Genomic DNA, 18,786 nt, shown 5'->3' on the forward strand with positions numbered 1-18,786 from the left:
CCCCTCTTCGGTTCTTCTGCCGGGCCACCGCGCCTTCTTATAGCTCTTTTACAGGCGGTGGCCCGGTCTTCTGTCGCCGCCGCCTTCCGTTCTTCTTCTCCTGGAGATATTGACTCGACGTTCTCTCCGGCCGCAATGCCAGGGACGCGCTGCGCTGCCACTTATATAGGGACAAGGGGCAGTGTCACATGGGTTGATGTCACATGGTGACAGTCCCAGCATCCTCCGGGACTGTGACATCATAAGGGGGCGGGGTCACCATGTGACATCAACCCATGTGACCAACCCATGTGACACTGCCCCTTGTCCCTATATAAGTGGCAGCGCAGCGCGTCCCTGGCATTGCGGCCGGAGAGAACTTCGAGTCAACATTTCCAGGAAAAGAAGAAGAAGAAGAACGGAAGGCGGCGGCGGCGACAGAAGACCGGGCCACCGCCTGTAAAAGAGCTATAAGAAGGCGCGGTGGCCCGGCAGAAGAACCGAAGAGGGGGACAAGACCCCCAAAGTCGGAAGAAGAGGCCGCGGCGACGAAGAAGAATTCCGGGCTCCTCCGCTAGTAAAAGAGCTACAAGAAGATAGCGGAGGAGTCCGGCGAGAAGACCCCCCAAAGACGGAAGACCCCCGGAGCTGTGCAATAAAGTATTTTATCTCGTGTGTTGTGTTTTTTTTGTACTTTTATTTTACAGGTGAATGGGTAGGGGTACATTGTACCCCATACTCATTCACATAGGGTGGGGGGCCGGTATCCGGGGGCCCCCTTATTAAAGGGGGCTCCCGGATTCCGATAAGCCCCCCGCCCGCAGACCCCGACAACCAACGGCCAGGGTTGTCGGGAAGAGGCCCTTGTCCTCATCAACATGGGGACAAGGTGCTTTGGGGAGGGGGGGACGCACGCCCCCCTCCCCCAAGGCACCCCCCCATGTTGAGGGCACGCGGCCTAGTACGGCTCAGGGGGGGGGGCGCCCGCTCGTCCCCACCCCATTTCCTGGCCGGCCGGGTAGCGTGCTCGGATAAGTGTCTGGTGTGGATCTGGGGGGGGGCCCCCACGCCGTTTTTTTCGGCGTAGGGGGTTCCCCTTGGAATCCATACCAGACCTAAGGGCCTGGTATGCTCTCGGAGGGGGAACCCACGCAAATTTGGCGTGGAGTTCCCCCTTCAGAGCTAATAATTCTGTCAAAGTCTCCTCCGTATAGACAGAGATCCGACTTGGAGGCGACCTCCATTGAAATCAATGGGTACAAGTCGCCTACAAGTCGGATTGAAGTAGTACAGGAACTTCTTTTGAAGTCGGAGGCGACTTCAGTAGCGTGCATTAGGACGGCTCTCATTCACTTACATTGATTTTTAAATCTTGTCCGACCTGAGGCGACTAGGGGCGACCTGAAGTCGGATCGCAGTCGCCCCTGTGTGAACCGAGCCTAAGCCCTTGTACACACGGTCGGAGAATCTGTCGGAATGAGTCTTATCGGACCGTGTCATCAGATAATCCGACTGTGTGTGGTATGCATTGGACTGATTCCGTCCGAATCTCCGTCTGACCCAATTTTCCAACATGTTGGAAATATTTCCCGACCAACTGGGCTGGACGGACCTAATCCGATCATGTGTAGAGCATTTTCATCGGACCAAGTGCCACGCATGCTCAGATCAAATTCCTACATCAAAGCTATTGGCTACTAGCCTGAATGTAGTCCCATCGTAATGAAATTACGTCATCACGTTCTCAAAGATCGGATTTTTCGCCAACTTGGCCCGACCGTGTGTATGCAACAGTTTCGGACACAATCCGTCGGACTAAATCCAACGGGCAAAATCCGACGGATTTGGTTGGCAAAATCTCCGACCGTGTGTACGTGGGCTAAGGCTAAATTCACACTTCTGCATTTTTAGTGCTTTTTGCATTTTGCAGATTTGCACTACAGAACGTGTGCCATAGGAAACCATGTTAAATTGAATGTAGCGCAAATCTGCAGAAAGCACAAAAAATGCATAGGTGTGAATCCAGCCTACCTGCAGCTGTCTTCAGTTGTTCTTTGTGGGTCTTTCTGCCTTTAGTTTTGCCTTCAGCAAGTGAAATGCATTCTCAATTGAGTTGAGATCAGGTGATTGACTCGGCCATGCAGAATATTCCACTTTTTCTTTATTGTACATCATGGGACACAGAACCCTAGTAGTTACTATGTGGGTTATAGGCCACCTTTAGGTGATGGACACTGGCACACCCTAAGACAGGAAGTTCACTCCCTATATAACCCCTCCCACTACTGGGAGTACCTCAGTTTTTTTGCTAGTGGCTTATGTGTTGGTCACAAGTAAAGATGTGCTATGCTGAGCTCCCCTGGAATATTCCTTTGCTGGGACAAGCTATGGAACCGGATCCATTCAAAGTGTCTTTTCAGGCCGAATTGAATGGTACCTGGGTCTTGTGGCGGAAGAAACAAGGTTTAGCCTGTAACGCTTCTCTTTTTAGAGAGCTGGACCCCAGGATCCAGGGCTTTGGTTTTTTCAGCCATAAAGTTTCCTGGCGGGGTGCTTTATGGGTCCAGGGTTGTGCAGTGTGGTCCAGGGGTGTGGTTCCTTCAAAAGCTCCTGGGTTGCTTTTGCAGTGTGTTTTGAATCATTGTCCATCTGTACTGTAAAGCTCCGTCCATCAACTTTGCTGCATTTGGCTGAATCTGGCTGACGGTAATCTCTAAACTCTGCAGAATTCATCCAGCTGCTTCTGCCACATCAGTAAACACCAATGACCCAGTGCCACTGGAAGCCATCCATGCATGCCCATGCCATCACACTGCAAGCTCCACCATGTTTTACAGATGATGTTTGCTTTGGATCAAGAGCTGTTCCAAGCCTTCGCCACACTTTTTTCTTCCTGTCATTCTGGTACAGATTAACCACTTTCAGACCGGACCAATTTGCTGGTCAAAGACCAGACCACTTTTTGCGATTCGGCACTGCGTCGCTTTAACTGACAATTGCGTGGTCATGCGACGTGGCTCCCAAACAAAATTGACGTCCTTTTTTTCCCACAAATAGAGCTTTCTTTTGGTGGTATTTGATCACCCCTGCGGTTTTTATTTTTTGCGCTATAAACAAAAATAGAGCGACAATTTTGAAAAAAACACATTATTTTTTACTTTTTGTTATAATAAATATCCCCCAAAAATATATAAAAAAACATTTTTTTCCCTCAATTTAAGCCGATACGTATTTTTCTACATATTTTTGGTAAAAAAAATCGCAATAAGCGATTATTGATTGGTTTGCGCAAAAGTTATAGCGTTTACAAAATAGGGATAGTTTTATAGCATTTTTATTAATAATTTTTTATTATTATTTTTTTTACTAGTAATGGCGGCGATCTGCGATTTTTATTGTGACTGCGACATTGCCGGGGACCCATCGGACATTTTTGACACATTTTTGAGACCATTGTCATTTATACAGTAATCACTGCTATATAAATGCAGTGATTCCTGTGTAAATGACACTGGCAGTGAAAGGGTTAACCTGTGGGTGGCAGTGTAGGGGTTAAGTGTTCCTAGGGGTGTGTTACTAACTGTGGGGGGGGTTGGGCTTTCATTTAGTGTACACTGATCTCTGCTCCAATCACATGGAGCAGAGATCAGAGTCACTAGTTGCTAGGCAGAATGGGAAAATGTTGTTTATACAGCATTTCCTCCATTCGGCCGCTCCGTGAGACGATCGCGGGGATGCCCGCGGCGATCGAGTCCGCGGGTCCCGCGACCGGACTCACGGGGGTCCCGACCAGCGCGGGAGCGCGCCGCCGCCGGCGCGCTCCCGATGGCACGGCGGCAACGAATATTGGACGTACATGTACGCCAATATGCCTGCCCGTGCCATTCTGTCAACGTACATCGTCGTGCGCTGGTCGGGAAGTGGTTAATCTTAGTTTCATCCATCCAAACAATGCTTTTCCAGAACTGGTCTGGCTTTTTTAGATGTTTTTTGGCAAAGTCTAATCTGATTTTTCTATTCTTCAGGCTTATGAATGGTTTGCACCTTGTGGGGAACCCTCTGTATTTGCTCTCGTGAAGTCTCTTGATTGTCGGCCACCTCCTGGAGAGTGTCCTTCACTTGTCTGGATGTTGTGAATGGGTTTTTCTTTACCAGAGAAAGGATCCTGCGATCACCCATCACTGTTGTCTTCCATGGGCGTCCAGGCCTTTTCATGTTGCTGAGCGCACCAGTGTGTACTTTCCTCACAATGTACCAAACTGTTGATTTGGCCACTTCTAATGTTGCTGCTACCACACTTCGAATGAACCCGGACCTTTTACCTGCTTAATTGATGAAGGAATAAGGAAGGAGTAGCCCGCACCTGGCCATGAAACCACTTTTGATTCCATTTTCCAATTAATTTTGGTACATTGAAAAAGAGGGGATGGCTATTCTTAAGAGCTGTAATTCCTAAACCCTTCCTCCGATTTGGATGTACAAACCCTCAAATTAAACCTGAGAATGTGCACTTTTAGCCCATATCCATTATAGAACTACAGCTTGAATATGTTTTGGTAAATACCTGAAAAAAATCTGAAATTGTGCCTGTGTCCAAATATATATATATGGACCTAACTATAATAGAGGCATTGCTTTCTTTCATCCCCCTTAAGCTGACTTTGACTTTCCAGACTCCATGACTAAGGCTTCATGTACACTGGCCTACATTTATGTATGTTTTATTTTTTTATTTTTTTTTAACGAATACCCAGCTTTACTCATATGTCACTAATACCCCAATCTGGGGTTAACTGCAGTATTGTATGTCAGTCAGTCAACTCCATAGATGCAAGCTGCTAATTTTATATACAGAGCATAACTTTTCCTATAAAAATTATTTTTGTCTTTGTCTCCCGGCGCGTCTACTCCATTAATGTTTAGGACCTAATTTTACATTTACAGAAAGGTGTTGTGGCATTGTCATTTGTGGTGTTCTCTGTTTCACTAAACCAATACTGGGAAAGCGTCCTGTATAATAATATGTTGTGTTTTGTTTTTGTTTTCAGAGACTGCGCAGTTGACCCAACATGTGTCCTGTGCATGGAGTGTTTCCTGGGAAGTATTCACAAGGAACATCGATACAGGGTAAGCCATTCATTTTAGTTTCCATAAAGCTGATGTTTAAAATAATAAAGGATATATATATATATATATATATATATATATATATATATATATATATATAATAAAAAACATATTTTTCTTACCTGCTCTGTGGAAGAGTTTGCACAGAGCAGCCCTGAAGCTCCTCTTCTCAGGTCCCCCAGCTGACTCTCCTGGCTCCTCTTCTATGAGTGACCCCATAGCAAGCTGCTTGTTATGGGGCAGTTGTGCATTCTCGCTCCCGGGCCTTGCTCTTAGACTCACAGAATGGGGATTGGGCTGCCCCCTGCTTCCTCCTCACTGGCTGTGATCTGTGATTGACAGCCAATCAGGAGGCAGAGACCCGGGAGAGCAGCCGCTCTCATGCACGTTGCTGGATTGTGATCAGGCTCAGGTAAATATTAAGGGGGTGCTGTTGGGGGAACTACATACTGAAGGTTTTTTGCCTTACCTACAGCCTTTACAACCATTTTAATCTGTGTATAGTTTGGTTTTCGTTGTTCCTCAACCCCCCAGCCCAACATCTTCAAGTCATTTTTGAATAAAACTTTTCTGTTTTTTATTGCATATCTTATTTTAGACTTGGTGTAGTCTTCACTGGGTGTCTGTGCTTCTCTATGCAATGAAGGCAGATCATGGCTTGTGGCAGAGCCCTGCAGAGTGCTATACATAGCTTCCTGAAATCATCACCACACCTTGAGATCACGTGACTAGACGAGAGGATTAAAAATGCCCAAGTACACTTCTTTTTTTTTTTTTTTTTTATACAGGTTAGGCAGAAGAAGGGGGGGGGGGTGTTAATCACAACAATACACACATTCATTCATTAAAAAGAAAAAAAAAATCCTGATCACTTCCCCAGAGTAGTGTCACTATGCTAACGCTGTATTGCTCTGGTCACAGTATGTAAAAAAATAAAAATTGTTTAACCACTTCAACTGTGGAAGGATTTACCCCCTTAATGACCAGGCCATTTTTTGCAATATGGCACTTCATTGCTTTAACTGACAATTGTGCGCTGGTGTACCTAAAATGTATGTCCCTTTCCCCACAAATGGAGCTTTCTTTTGGTGGTGTTTGATCAACTCTGTGGTTTTTATTTCTTATCGTACATCACAGGACACAGCGCCATAGTAGTTACTATGTGGGTTATAGGCTACCTTCAGGTGATGGACACTGGCACGCCCTAAGACAAAAAGTGCACTCTCTATATAACGCCTCCTATTACTGTTTTTTTTTTTTCGTGCTGTGCTGTGCTCCACTAGAGCAATCCTTGCTGGGGCTAGCCATGCAGCCGGATCCATTTAACGTGTCTTTTTGGCCGAATTGAATGGTACCTGGGCCTCATATCCGAAGAAGCGAGGTCTCCCCTGTAACGCTTCTCTTTTTAGAGAGCTGGACCCCGGGATCCAGTACTTTTTGGTATTAAGGTCATGAAGTTTTTATTGGCAGTGGTGCTATTACAGGTCCAGGATTGTGGGTTTCCTTGAGGATCCCCAGCTCCTGAAGGTTTAACAGAACCCACCGTGAAGGGGGAAATTTGGGTCTGTTGGTTTACCACAGAAAACCCTGCAGCGGGAAAGGTAAGTGAAGTTTTATAGAAATGTTTTTTTACTTTTCTTATGATTGTCTCCTTTAAATTTAGTAAGTGTTGTCATGCCTATGTGTCACCACTGGGTGCTGTATTGAGCACTTACCGTTTCATGCTTCTCAGAAAGCCCACGTTGTGTTTAGGAAGCAACAGTTTCCTCTTCCTCCGGACAAGCAGCAGACCTCCGGTAAGTCTGGCAGTGTTCCCTCTCCCCACCAGATGAGATTTTTTTTTCTTCCCCTCTTCTCGGGGAAAGAGCGCCACAAGAATATAAAAGTTTTAAAAAAGCCAGAATGGCACGCCGTTCGGCATCTTCCAGACCCCTCACCATTCCACCTTCCTCCCTGTGGATCTCATAGGATCAGGAGCCCGCCCTCGTGCGGGAAAGAGCTCTTTTAAAAAAAAAAAAGGGGGGGGAAGGGCCGTAGGCGACGGGAGGCGGGGCTTAGCACGGAGTTGGAGTCCTCCAACGTCCAGCTCGGGAAGTTAGTTTTAAAAGGCACCGTTTGTGCTGTTACATGCTGCTGGAGGCACACCAGCAAAGGTGGCATATAAGAGGTTTGGTGACACAGGCATTCCTTTTGACACATTTACTACTGCATAAGGCTGAGCATTAATAGCAGCGACAGGGCTGGACTATTGCTCAAGCAGTGGATGCGTTCCTTCTGGTAGTACCTCTGCTTTGTTCATCGGGCTATGAGTGGAAGGAGGGGTAAAAAAAAGAGGCTATAGAAAGACTTCTACAGTCACACAGGAGCCTAGAACCATCTAAAAAAAGATGCCATACTCCCCTGAGAGTAATATGGCTGGTAAGACTGAGCCATAAGGAGGGGCAAGTGTTGCAGCTGCTCTTAACACTGCAGCCCCTGTGTATTTTACTAAGGTAATTTTTTCTTCAACCATTTTAAGCTTGGAGCAAAACAATTGATGCTTTAATTGCATCCCAGAGTGGGACTAAGTGCAGCAGTTCCCTGTCCATCACTCAGGACCCTCTTGCTAAGGAATAAGGATGAGCTCAGGCCTGACATTGCCCCAATGCGTGGCTGCAGAGATCGGGCAATGTCTCACTGCCTGTGATTAGCGCAGCGCTTCGCCGACCTCCTGGCGGGCTCTGCACGTGGACCATGCGAACACGCCTGAACTCATCCCTACTGAGGAACAAAGAGCGAGAGATGGCAAATTTATTTTAAAAGACCAGAAGAGGCTGAAGTCTCCTCTTCCGAACAACCTGATACGGAAAGATTGTTGGTACAGTCTCTCACTGAATTGGTCCGCTCCACATTTTTGCTGCCATTAACGCAGTCAGTCAATGAGCCCACTTCTGGTTTGGGTTCACTAAAGCCTCCCCAATCTGTTCATTCTTTTCCTTCCATTCATGGCTAAGGAAGCTAATGCATTCTGAGTGGTAGCACTCAGATAAACAGGTTTTTCCTCTGAAAAAGTTTTTAATACTTTATCCCAGGGGTTGACAAATTTGCTTTGCATTTAGGAGCCAGTTTTTTTTTCAGCTCCCGGGGTAAGGCCACTAATTTTCACCCCCTATCCTTAACTCACAATGGAGCACCCAGTCAATAACTCCATTGAAACGCTGTTACATCAGGGGTATGGGCTGACCAGAAAGAGTAAGGCTGGCAACAGATGGAACTGGCTGGCACTGGCAGGTGGCACTGGTTGCCACTGGAAGGCACGTGGAACTGCCAGATGGCACCGACAGGGGACACTAGTTGGCATTGGCAGGTGACACTGGTTTGGAACTGGCAGGTGGCTCTGGTTGGCGATGGCAGGTGGCTCTGGTTGGCGATGGCAGGTGGCTCTGGTTGGCGATGGCAGGTGGCCCTGGTTGGCGATGGCAGGTGGCCCTGGTTGGCGATGGCAGGTGGCCCTGGTTGGCGATGGCACTAGTTGTCACTGGCAGATGCCACTGATTGGTGGTGGCACTGGTTGGTGTTGGCAGGTGGCACTGATTGGCGGTGGCACTGATTGGCGGTGGCAGGTGGCACTGATTGGCGGTGGCATTGGTAGGTGGTGGCAGGTGGCACTGGTAGGTGGCACTGGTTGGCGGTGGCACTGATTGGCGGTGGCAGGTGGCACTGACTAGCGGTGGCACTCGGCACTGGCAGGTGGCACTGATTGGCACTGGGTGGTGGTAGGTGGCACTGGGTGGTGGTTGCAGGTGGTATTGATTGGCGGTGGCACTGGTTGGCACTAGCAGGTGGCACTGATTTGTGGTGGCAGGTGGCACTGATTGGCGGTGGCAGATGGCACTGGTTCCCGTTGGCAGGTGGCACTGATTGGTGGTGGCACTGGCAGGTGCCACTGGTTGGCACTGGCACTGATTGACGGTGGCAGGTGGCACTGATTGGCGGTGGCACTGGTTGGTGGCAGGTGGCACTGGTTGGTGGCAGGTGGCACTGGTTGGTGGTGGCAGGTGGTATTGATTGGCGGTGGCACTGGTTGGCGCTGGCAGGTGGCACTGGTTGGCGCTGGCAGGTGGCACTGGTTGGTGCTGGCACTGGTTGGCGCTGGCAGGTGGCACTGGTTGGTTGCAGGTGGTATTGATTGGAGGTGGCACTGGTTGGCACTGATTGGTGACAGGTGGCACTGATTGGCACTGGCAGGTTTCACACGGAGCACTCTGTTACTGAAATGTAACAGAGGAGCTGGCGGGACCCTGCCGGGGTGTGAAACTGACAAGTAACAGAGAGGTGGATATGTCAGATTTCAGCCTGATGTCGGGGTGGGCGGGACCCGGCCGGGGTGTGGGCGGGACCCGGCCGGGGTGGGCGGGGACTCAGCAGCTATCAAACAACAGCCAACGATTGGGCTGCTTAAGAAAAGGGGCGGGCCACATACGCGTAGCGGCCCGCCCAGATCCCATTGGCTGGTGTTTGATAGCTTGCTTGGTCCCGCCCCCGGCCGGGTCCCGCCCACTCCGACCGGGTTCCGCCCACTCCGACCGGGTCCCGCCCACCCCGACATCAGGCTGACATATCCTCCTCTCTCCATTGCGTGTCAGTTTCACACACTCAGCGCGGCGCTGCAGAGTGTGAAGGAGGGAGGACGACGGCAGTCAGTGTTAATGCTGCTGCATGTCTGGGGCATCGATAGTGAGTGGGCTGGTGGCAGCTTAGGCGCCAGGTCGCGATTTCTGGTCGCATTGGCGACCTGGCGCCTGGGGTTTGTCGAGCCCTGCTTTATCCTATGGAGGAAGAGTTTTATAAGAAATGGGGAATTCCAGCAATTGACGCTGTTATAGCCTCTGTAAATAAAAACCTGACTTGTCCAGTAAACAATGCTCATATGCTAAAGAATCCAACAGATAAGAAGTTGGAGTTCCTTTTTAAAAACTATATTTCGCTCGCAGGTTCAGTCGTTCAACCTACGCTGGCAGCGATCGGAGTATCTCAGTCCTTAAAGGACCAGTTTATAGAGATACTCAGTTATTCCTGATCCTGATCTGCAGGCCCATATTTGGCTGGGATATCAGAAGGGTGGTGTTTTACAGTAGAAGCTAAGAGAGATTCTATTCTCCAGGCCTCACAGCTCATGCTAGGGCTGGTACATGTGTGTAGAATCCTATGGTTGAAAAATTGGTCAGCCAAGCAAAAAGCTCTTGGCCAGTTTCCCTTTTCATGGTGAACAGTTGTTTGGAGACTATCTGGATAAGTATATCCAAAGAATTTCTAATGGGAAACTTTCCCTTTTACCGGTTAAGTAGTAGTTTAAGCATTTTTCTTTTAAACGTGCTTCTTCTCCAGTGCCAGAGGCATGAGCCTTCAGGCAGTCACAACGACCTCCACCGTCAGGTTCAAGAGGTAAACCTCAGGGTCAGTCCCAGGGCCAAAAAATGACCCGGGGGAAGAAACCCACAAAACAGAATACTAAAGCCTCCTTATGAATGTGCCCCCCCCCCCCCCCCCCGCGCTCACTCGAGTGGGGGGAAGGCTTCTACAGTTTTCAAAGATCTGGCAGGAACAATGTCAAGACAGATGGGTGGCTTCCTCAATTTCTCTAGGCTACAAACTAGAGTTCCGAGAAATCCCTTCTCATTTTCTCAGATCAAACGTTCCCAGAGGTCCATTGAAAAAGAAGTCTCTCTTTCTAGCTTTGGATCATCTCTTGTCTCAAAGAGTGATATCGGTAGTCCCATTGAAAGAGAAAGGTTTGGGGTTTTATTCAAACTTGTTCACGGTTCCAAAACCAAACAGGGATGTCAGACCCATTTTAGATCTCAAAGATCTCAACTGGTTTTTGAATATCCCTTCTTTTTCGCATGGAGTTAATCTGATTAGTAGTCTCCATCCTACAAGGGGGAGAACTTCTGGCGTCAATCCACATCAAGGATGCTTAGCTCCATGTACCGATTTTCCCCGCTCACCAGAAATTTCTACGGTTTGAGGTAGAAAATCTTCATTTCCAGTTTGTAGCTCCTGCCTTTCGGTCTAGCTACTGCACCTCAAGTGCTTACAAAGGTCCTGGCTCCTGCTTTAGCCAGGCTAAGGTATAACGGTACTAGCTTACTTAGGCGATCTACTCTTGATAGATCAATCGGTAGCCCGCTTAAACCAAACTTTGGTCACCACAGTCAGCTACCTGGAATACTTAGGTTGGAGTCTCAACCTAGAGAAATCCTCCTTAAAACCATCAAGGAGATTGCAGTAATTGGGGCTGATCACAGATACAGCTCAGAAGAGGGTGTTTTTGCCCCAGGAAAGAATCAGTTCCATAAAGGAACTGATTCAGTTGGCCAAAACAAAGAAAAATCCTTCTATTTGACTTTGCATGAAATTTTTGCTAAAGATGATGGCTTCTTTCGAGGCCATTCCTTATGCGCAGTTTCATTCAAGACTGCTGCAAAACAGTATCCTGTCAACTTGGAAAAAGAAGGTCCAAGCTCTGAACTTACCAATGCATTTATCCCCCAATGTGCGTCAGAGCCTCAATTGGTGGTTGATATCCAAGAATCTTCAAAAAGTGAAATCCTTTCTACCTGTTACCTGGAAGGTGGTAACAACAGATGCCAGCCTTCTGGGCTGGGGAGCAGTCCTGGAAGAAGCGTCTGTCCAAAGGAAATGGTCCAAATCAGAGATGACCTTGCCCATCAATATTCTAGAGATTGGGGCAGTACGCCTGGCCCTGGAGGCCTGGACGTCCAGACTATGGAATTGTCCTGCCAGAATCCAATCCGACAATGCCACAGCAGTTGCCTATGTCAATCACCAAGGGGGCACAAGAAGTCGTGTGGCCCATAAGAGGTGAATCATATTCTTTCTTGGGCAGAAAACATTCCTTACCTATTATCAATTTTCATTCCATGGATAGAGAATTGGCATACGGACTACTTGAGTCGCCAACAGTTGTTCCCTGGAGAATAGTCCCTTCATCCTGACATCTTTCTGTCAGTATGTCAAAAATGGGGAGTTCCCGACATGGATCTGTTTGCGCCCAGGTTCAACAAAATTGACAACTTTGTGTCAAGGACAAGAGATCTGATGGCACACGAAATGGATGCCTTGTTCTTTCCGTGGGATCAGTTTTCAGTGATCTATGCGTTCCCTCCTTTTCTGCTGCTTCCGCATCTTCCTTGCAGAATCAAGCAAGAAGGGAAGGAGGTGATTCTGGTGACCCCAGCATGGCCCAGGGGATCTTGGTTTGCCGAGCTCATAAAGGATGGCGTTAGGGGACCTTTGGACTCTACCACTGTGGCCAGACCTTCTCTCACAAGGTCCGGTATTCCATCCTACCTTACAAACGCTAAATTTAACGGTTTGGCTATTGAAACCCACATTCTAAAGGACCGTGATCTGTCACCTTCAGTAGTTTCTACTTTGGTTAATGCTAGGAAGCCGGCCTCCAGAGTCATATACTATAGAGTCTGGAAGGCATATGTCTCCTGGTGTGAATCCAGGGGTTGGCTCCCCAGAAAATATGTCATGGGTAGGATCCTTGAATTCTCTTCAGGTGGGATTAGAAATTAAGCTGGCCTTGAGTATTATCAAGGGCCAAGTGTCGGCCTTGTCAGTATTTTTTCCAACGACCACTTGCTTCACACTGGTTCGTAACTTTATTCAGGGGGTAACGTGGATTACTCCCCCAGTTAGGTCACCCCTGAACCCTTGGAACTTAAATTTAGTCCTGTCGGCTTTACAAAAACAGCCTTTTGAGCCTATTCGAGATATTCCCTTGGTCCTCTTGACGCGGAAAATAATTTTCTTGGTTGCCATATCTTCTGCAAGAAGAGTTATCAGAGTTGGCTGCTCTTTCTTGTAAAGAGCCATATTTGATTATTCATAAGGATAAGGTTGTATTGCGTCCTCATACTAATTTCCTACCGAAGGTAGTGTCAGGTTTTCATTTAAACCAGGCTATTGTTCTGCATTTTTTCCAAAACCTCGTTCTGTGGAAGAAAAGTCACTATAAGTCGCTATATTCTCTTGATGTGGTGAGAGTGGTCAAGGTCTATTTGAAAGTGACTGCTCAGATTCATAAAACGGATGCTTTGTTTGTATTGCCAGATGGTCCTAAAAGAGGACAGGCAGCGTCAAAATCTAGTATTTCTAAATGGATTTGTCAAGGGATTGTTCAAGCTTATGGTTTAAAAAGGACAATTCCTCCTTTTCATATTAAAGCGCACTTCACCAGGGCTGTTAGTGCTTCTTGTGCAGTGCATCACCAAGCCTACATGGCTCAGATCTGCAAGGCCGCAACTTGATCTTCGGTCCATACATTTACCAGATTCTATCAAGTAGATGTAAAAGGTCATGAGGATATCGCCTTTGGGCGCAGTGTACTGCAGGCTGCAGTACAAGTCCTCTAGTCTTAGTACCCTACTTTTGTTGTGTCTCCCTCCCTTCAGTTGGCATTGCTATGGGACATCCCACATAGTAACTACTATGACTCCTGTGTCCCGTGATGTATTATAAGAAAGGATTTTTATAACCGCTTACCTGTAAAATCCTTTTCTTTGAAGTACATCACGGGACACACAGGTCCCTCCCTTCTTGGTATACACGTGTATTGCTTTGCTACAAAACTGAGGTACTCCCAGTAATGAGAGTGGTTATATAGGGAGTGCACTTTTTGTCTTAGGGCGTGCCAGTGTCCATCGCCTGAAGGTGGCCTATAACCCACATAGTAACTACTATGGCTCTGTGTCCCTTGATGTACTTCAAAGAAAATAATTTTACAGGTAAGCTGTTATAAAAATCCTATTTTTTTGTGCTTTAAACAAAAATGACAATTTTGGGGGAAAAAAACTTTTTTACTTTCTGCTATAATACATATCCAGAAAAAAATAACAAATTTATTCATCAGTTTAGGCCAATATGTATACTTCTACATATTTTTGGTAAAAATAATTGCAATAAGCATATATTGATTGGTTCGCGCAAAAGTTATTGTGTCTACATAATAGGGTATAGCTATATGGACTTTTATTTAACTTTTTTTATGTTTTTACGGCAGTGATCTGCGTGTGTTTTTTTTTATTTATTTTTTTGGGACTGTGACATTGCAGCAGACAGATCTGATCCCAAGTGACACTTTTTGGGGAAAAGTGCCAATATTACATTATCCGTGCTAAAAAAAAAGCCCTGATCCATGTATAAATGACACTGGCAGGGAAGGGGTTGACACTAGGGGGTGATCAAGAGGTTAACTGTGTGGGGGGGATGGGCTCACTGGGACAATACAGAGATTACTGTTCTTGATCACTAGGAACAACAGATCTCAATGTTGTCCCCTGTCAGAACTGGGCTCTGCCTTGTTTACATAGGCAGATCCCTGTTCTGCCTCACTGTACTGCGATCGTGGTGGCCAGAGTATCTATTACACGAAACCGCGTACAGGTACGCCGTTTCATGCAATAGAGCCGACCTGCTGCAGTATATGTGGCTGGTTGGCAAGGGGTTAAAAGATAAAAGAAATTAAAAAATTTTTTTTTTTAATTTTTTTACATACTCTCACCAACCATTGTCCCTGGTCACTGCCACGCCAGTTATATGATGATGCTATACTTAATTTTCCAAAAAATTGTTGCAAAAAATTACACCTGTGACTAAAAGAATTACTAAAATGCACCAAGTGGTCATTTGGGGGATATTTGTACTGTTCTGACATTTTTAAGATGAGAGGCCTTCAGTACACCATTGATTTTCAAATTTATATACCATAGTTTGTGGACTCTGTAGATTTCCTACAGGCTAAATAATAATCACTGATTTGGGTTATTTTCACCAAAGAAATGTAGCAGTATACAGTTTGGTCTAAATTTATGAAGAAAGATTATTTTATGACGGAAACCGAGAAAAACTTTTTTTTCAAAATGTTTGGTCTTTTCTTTATTTAGCAAAAAATAAAAACTCCAGTGGATTAAATACCACCAAAAGAAAGCTCTATTTGTATGAAAAAATGATAAAAATTTCAAATTGTCATTCAAAGTATGACAGCGTTGAAAGTTGAATTGGCCTGGGCAGAAAGAAGGTAAAAATGTCTGGCATTGAAGTGGTTAAGAATAGATAGTATTGGAATTTTTGCCAATTAAGGTAGTGGGTTTTGTTGCCACACATGGGAATGCAAAACTTGCTAGATGCAGATCCAAAGGAGGCACCTAACAGTATATTGTGCAATGGCGCTGGTGGTCAATATTTGGGGGGGGGGGGGGATGGTAAGCAGACCTGGTCCCCCCTACGGATTTGTCCTCCTCCCCACACCTCCTAGGGGTGCGGGGTGGGAGTGCACTGCTGAATCCTGGCTCCTGGAAGAGGCTGTTGCTGCCGGGACCGTTGCTTCTCCTCACGGCAGAACAGGAGGCGGGTCCCGAGACCTGAATGGCAGGGAGTCCTAAGACTCCAGGAGGAGAAGCGGGAAGACCATAGCGAATATTCGCTAATGTCACACAAGTGGGTGGGCTCAGGGCGCCGAGCAAACCTGCCCTTTTTAAAGCCAATTAGAGCCTCCGGCTCTAATCACATGCTTAAAAAAAAAAACCTTTTGAAATCCATGCGTCTGGCGCCCTGCATGGAGATTAGGGGCCCGGGCGCATGAATTAGGGGGAGCGGCACTCCTAATGGACAGGCCGCCACTGAAATTGTGTATGATCTCTCGCTGATACAGACCCTTCACTGTATTTCTGTGTTTTAGATGACCACGTCTGGAGGTGGAGGTTTCTGTGACTGCGGAGATGCTGAAGCTTGGAAGGAAGGAGCATACTGCCAGAAGCATGGAATGCACATCTCTGAAAAGGAATCTGAGGTAATGAGATGTGCACATAAATCAACGGCTTTCTTTTCCTCTAGTGTTGCTCTAAAAGAAGAGGAAACAATTTCTAAAACTGGATAGTGTGTCTTCATGATGATGAAAGCAAGGATTTTCAGAAGGCTGGTTTACTACCTTGCCATTATAGCCCTAAATATCCCGTTTTGTACAGTACCTTGATATTGCAAAGCAGAATCTAAAATGATTATTATCCATTAAGTCAATGTTGGCTCCTGGTGTTTCTCCTGGGTAATCTGTGTTTTATGTAGGTCTTCAATCTTCACACCATCATGTTTCATACTTTTATTTTTTTACCTGGATCTGCTCACCTTATTGCTGTTTTTTCTTTTCTTTTCTCTTTTAAAGCAGTCTTAAAGTGGTGTTGCCACCAAAAAAAAAAAAAAAAAAAGCTTAAAATTCTTCAAAAAATGTTAAAAAAATATTTTTTTACTCACCTCTAAATGCCTGTTGCTAGGGGGTCCCTCGTAGTCTGCCTCCTTCAGTGCCCGGGCTGGTGACATCACTTCCCCTTGGGGCGCACAGTCATCTGGGACCTGTCACGTGTTCCAGATGACTGTGCGGCGTATCACGGCGTGAGGCGCCGCTCGCACATGCGCAGTGGCTTCACAGCCGGGTGCCCACAGTAAGAATGCTGGCACCGCGAGCGGAGCGGGGAACGAGGGGGGCCTTCGTTCCTCCGCATCGCTGGACCCTGGGACAGCTAAGTGTCCAATTATTAAAAGTCAGCAGCTGCAGTATTTGTAGCTGCTGACTTTTAACTTTTTTTTTTTTTTTTTTTTTGTGGGCACCCCACTTTAAACCCAAAAGAAAACATTTATTATACTGCAGCTTACCAATTCTTACCAAAGAACAAGTTCTCTTTCAGATGTATCAATTTACAAGCAGGAGACAAACCATTTAAAGTGGAGTTCCACCCAATAAAAAAAAAAAAAATCATTATTGTGCATGGAAAAAATAAAATCATTTGGATATATTTTTTTTTTACTCACCTCTTTAATGCTTGTTGCTAGGGGGTCCCTAGTAATCTGCCTCCTGCGGCGCCTGGGCTCCTGACGTTCCTTCCCTCGGCACAGGAAGGGAGATCAGCTCCTCCCTCCCTCTAGGCAATCATCTGGGACACGTGACAGGTCCCAGATGATTGCATGACCAGTCATGGCTCACGCATGCGCAGTGGGTGGTCAGCTGTGAAGCCACAGCCGGGCGCCCACAGTTAAAATTCTGGCGCTGCCCAGTGGAGGGGGAGACTAGTGGGGCTTCGATCTCCCACATCGCTGGACCCTGGGACAGGTAAGTGTCCAGTTTTAAAAGTCAGCAGCTGCAGTATTTGTAGCTGCTGATTATTTTTTTTCTTTTGGTTGGGAACTCCGCTTTAACACTGGCTGGAAATCTTGCAATGATCAGCTTTTATTTTTATTTTTTTAATGCAAAACCTTTAACTGATTATCTAGTGTTAGCTGGAGTTTGGTTTCAATTTGTTAGTGTTTCTAAATCTGCTAGTACATTTAAAGCTGAATACACACTAACACCTTTTTTTTTTCAATTAACCAGTGGGTTAAACAAAGAAAAAAAAAAACTGACAGATTGCTGCATCAGCACAAGCAATGTTGAGGCAGGAATCTCTCCTGCCGAGAGATTGTATTCTGACAGGGAAACTCCACCTAGCAGGGTACACTGATCAGCCCTCGCAGCCATTGGCTGCGAGTGTTGACCAAATGCTTGTTTTCCAGCATACCCGTTCCACAGAACAGACAACAGCGTACACGGACCAAAAGTCAGCCGTCTACTGCTGCTGTATATACCGAGCTTACGTAGCTGTCAATAATATTCTTAGAATTCTTTACCAGCACCAAAGTTCAAAGGCATCAATATTTTCTTGTTTTTTTATTCTTATTCTTATTTTAGTCCTACTTTTACATTCATAGAGAGCCACATAATATACCAAAGTCTGGTCCTTTTTTTTTTTTTTTTTTTTTTTTTTTTTTTTTTTTTAGTTTTTGTTGTTTTCAAGGTATACAGAAAAAAACAAACATCCTTACATTTTCATCCACAAAAGTACATTGTGATCTGAACTCTACAGTATTCATACATTGACAACCTCCATGTATAAATTCTAGCAAACAGCACATCCTCCAGTCATACTTGTGTCACTTGTCATGCAACTTTGGACATCAAAATGGCATGGCAAGTCGTTCCCCATGTTTTCCAATGATAACCATTCATATATTAAATAAAGTTTCAGCGGCTTCAAAGTAGTTCATGCACTACTTTGGTCCATCTTTCATGCAACTTGAGGGCCAAAGACTTCAGTGTTAACCCTCAAAGTTGAAAGCCGTACCTGAATGTTATACAAATTGTCTATTTTCACTGGTCAAAGCCAAAGCCCTATCCAAGTCTCACCCATCCAAAGTTGCACTCCAAAGTCTGCACAACTTTGGCATTGTACAAGTGTGAATGGAGCCTTACTGGTGACACATCACTCCAGGAGGACCCAGAGGTCCGTAACACAGAACATACAAACAAGGAAAAATGGAAAAGCAATCTTGTCAGACCTGCTCCAGTTGAACAGTGTAAATAAAAATCCAGCCCATCAATCGCCCGTGCTACCACTTAAATATGGGTGCAAAAAGCAAAACGAAGACAAAAAAGTGCGTTTGTGTGCAACAAGAGATGGGTGTTTGTCCGGACTCCCTGTCGGAGTTCCCAGACATTTCAGGAAGTTTTGACTTGTCATGTCATGCTTGAGAGCACATGATGTCCCGGTACACGGTGGAGAATGTGAATAAGAGTCTAAAAGA

At 46.1% G+C, this 18,786-nt stretch overlaps 1 protein-coding gene across 2 annotated transcripts in view; it reads left to right on the forward strand.

The window, feature by feature from the left end:
• Positions 1-18,786, forward strand: part of UBR2 (ubiquitin protein ligase E3 component n-recognin 2) — a 128,144-nt gene that overhangs the window by 20,517 nt on the left and 88,841 nt on the right. For both annotated transcript variants that reach the window (XM_077485711.1, XM_077485710.1), the window contains exons 3-4: positions 5,028-5,106; positions 15,857-15,967. In XM_077485711.1, the coding sequence (XP_077341837.1) occupies positions 5,028-5,106; positions 15,857-15,967 (190 nt within the window). The remainder of the gene's footprint in view (positions 1-5,027; positions 5,107-15,856; positions 15,968-18,786) is intronic.

Source organism: Lithobates pipiens, unplaced genomic scaffold, assembly GCF_037356315.1.
Source record: "Lithobates pipiens isolate NorthernLeopardFrog02 unplaced genomic scaffold, aLitPip1_a1.2 Scaffold_18, whole genome shotgun sequence".
Taxonomy (NCBI): Eukaryota; Metazoa; Chordata; class Amphibia; order Anura; family Ranidae; genus Lithobates; species Lithobates pipiens.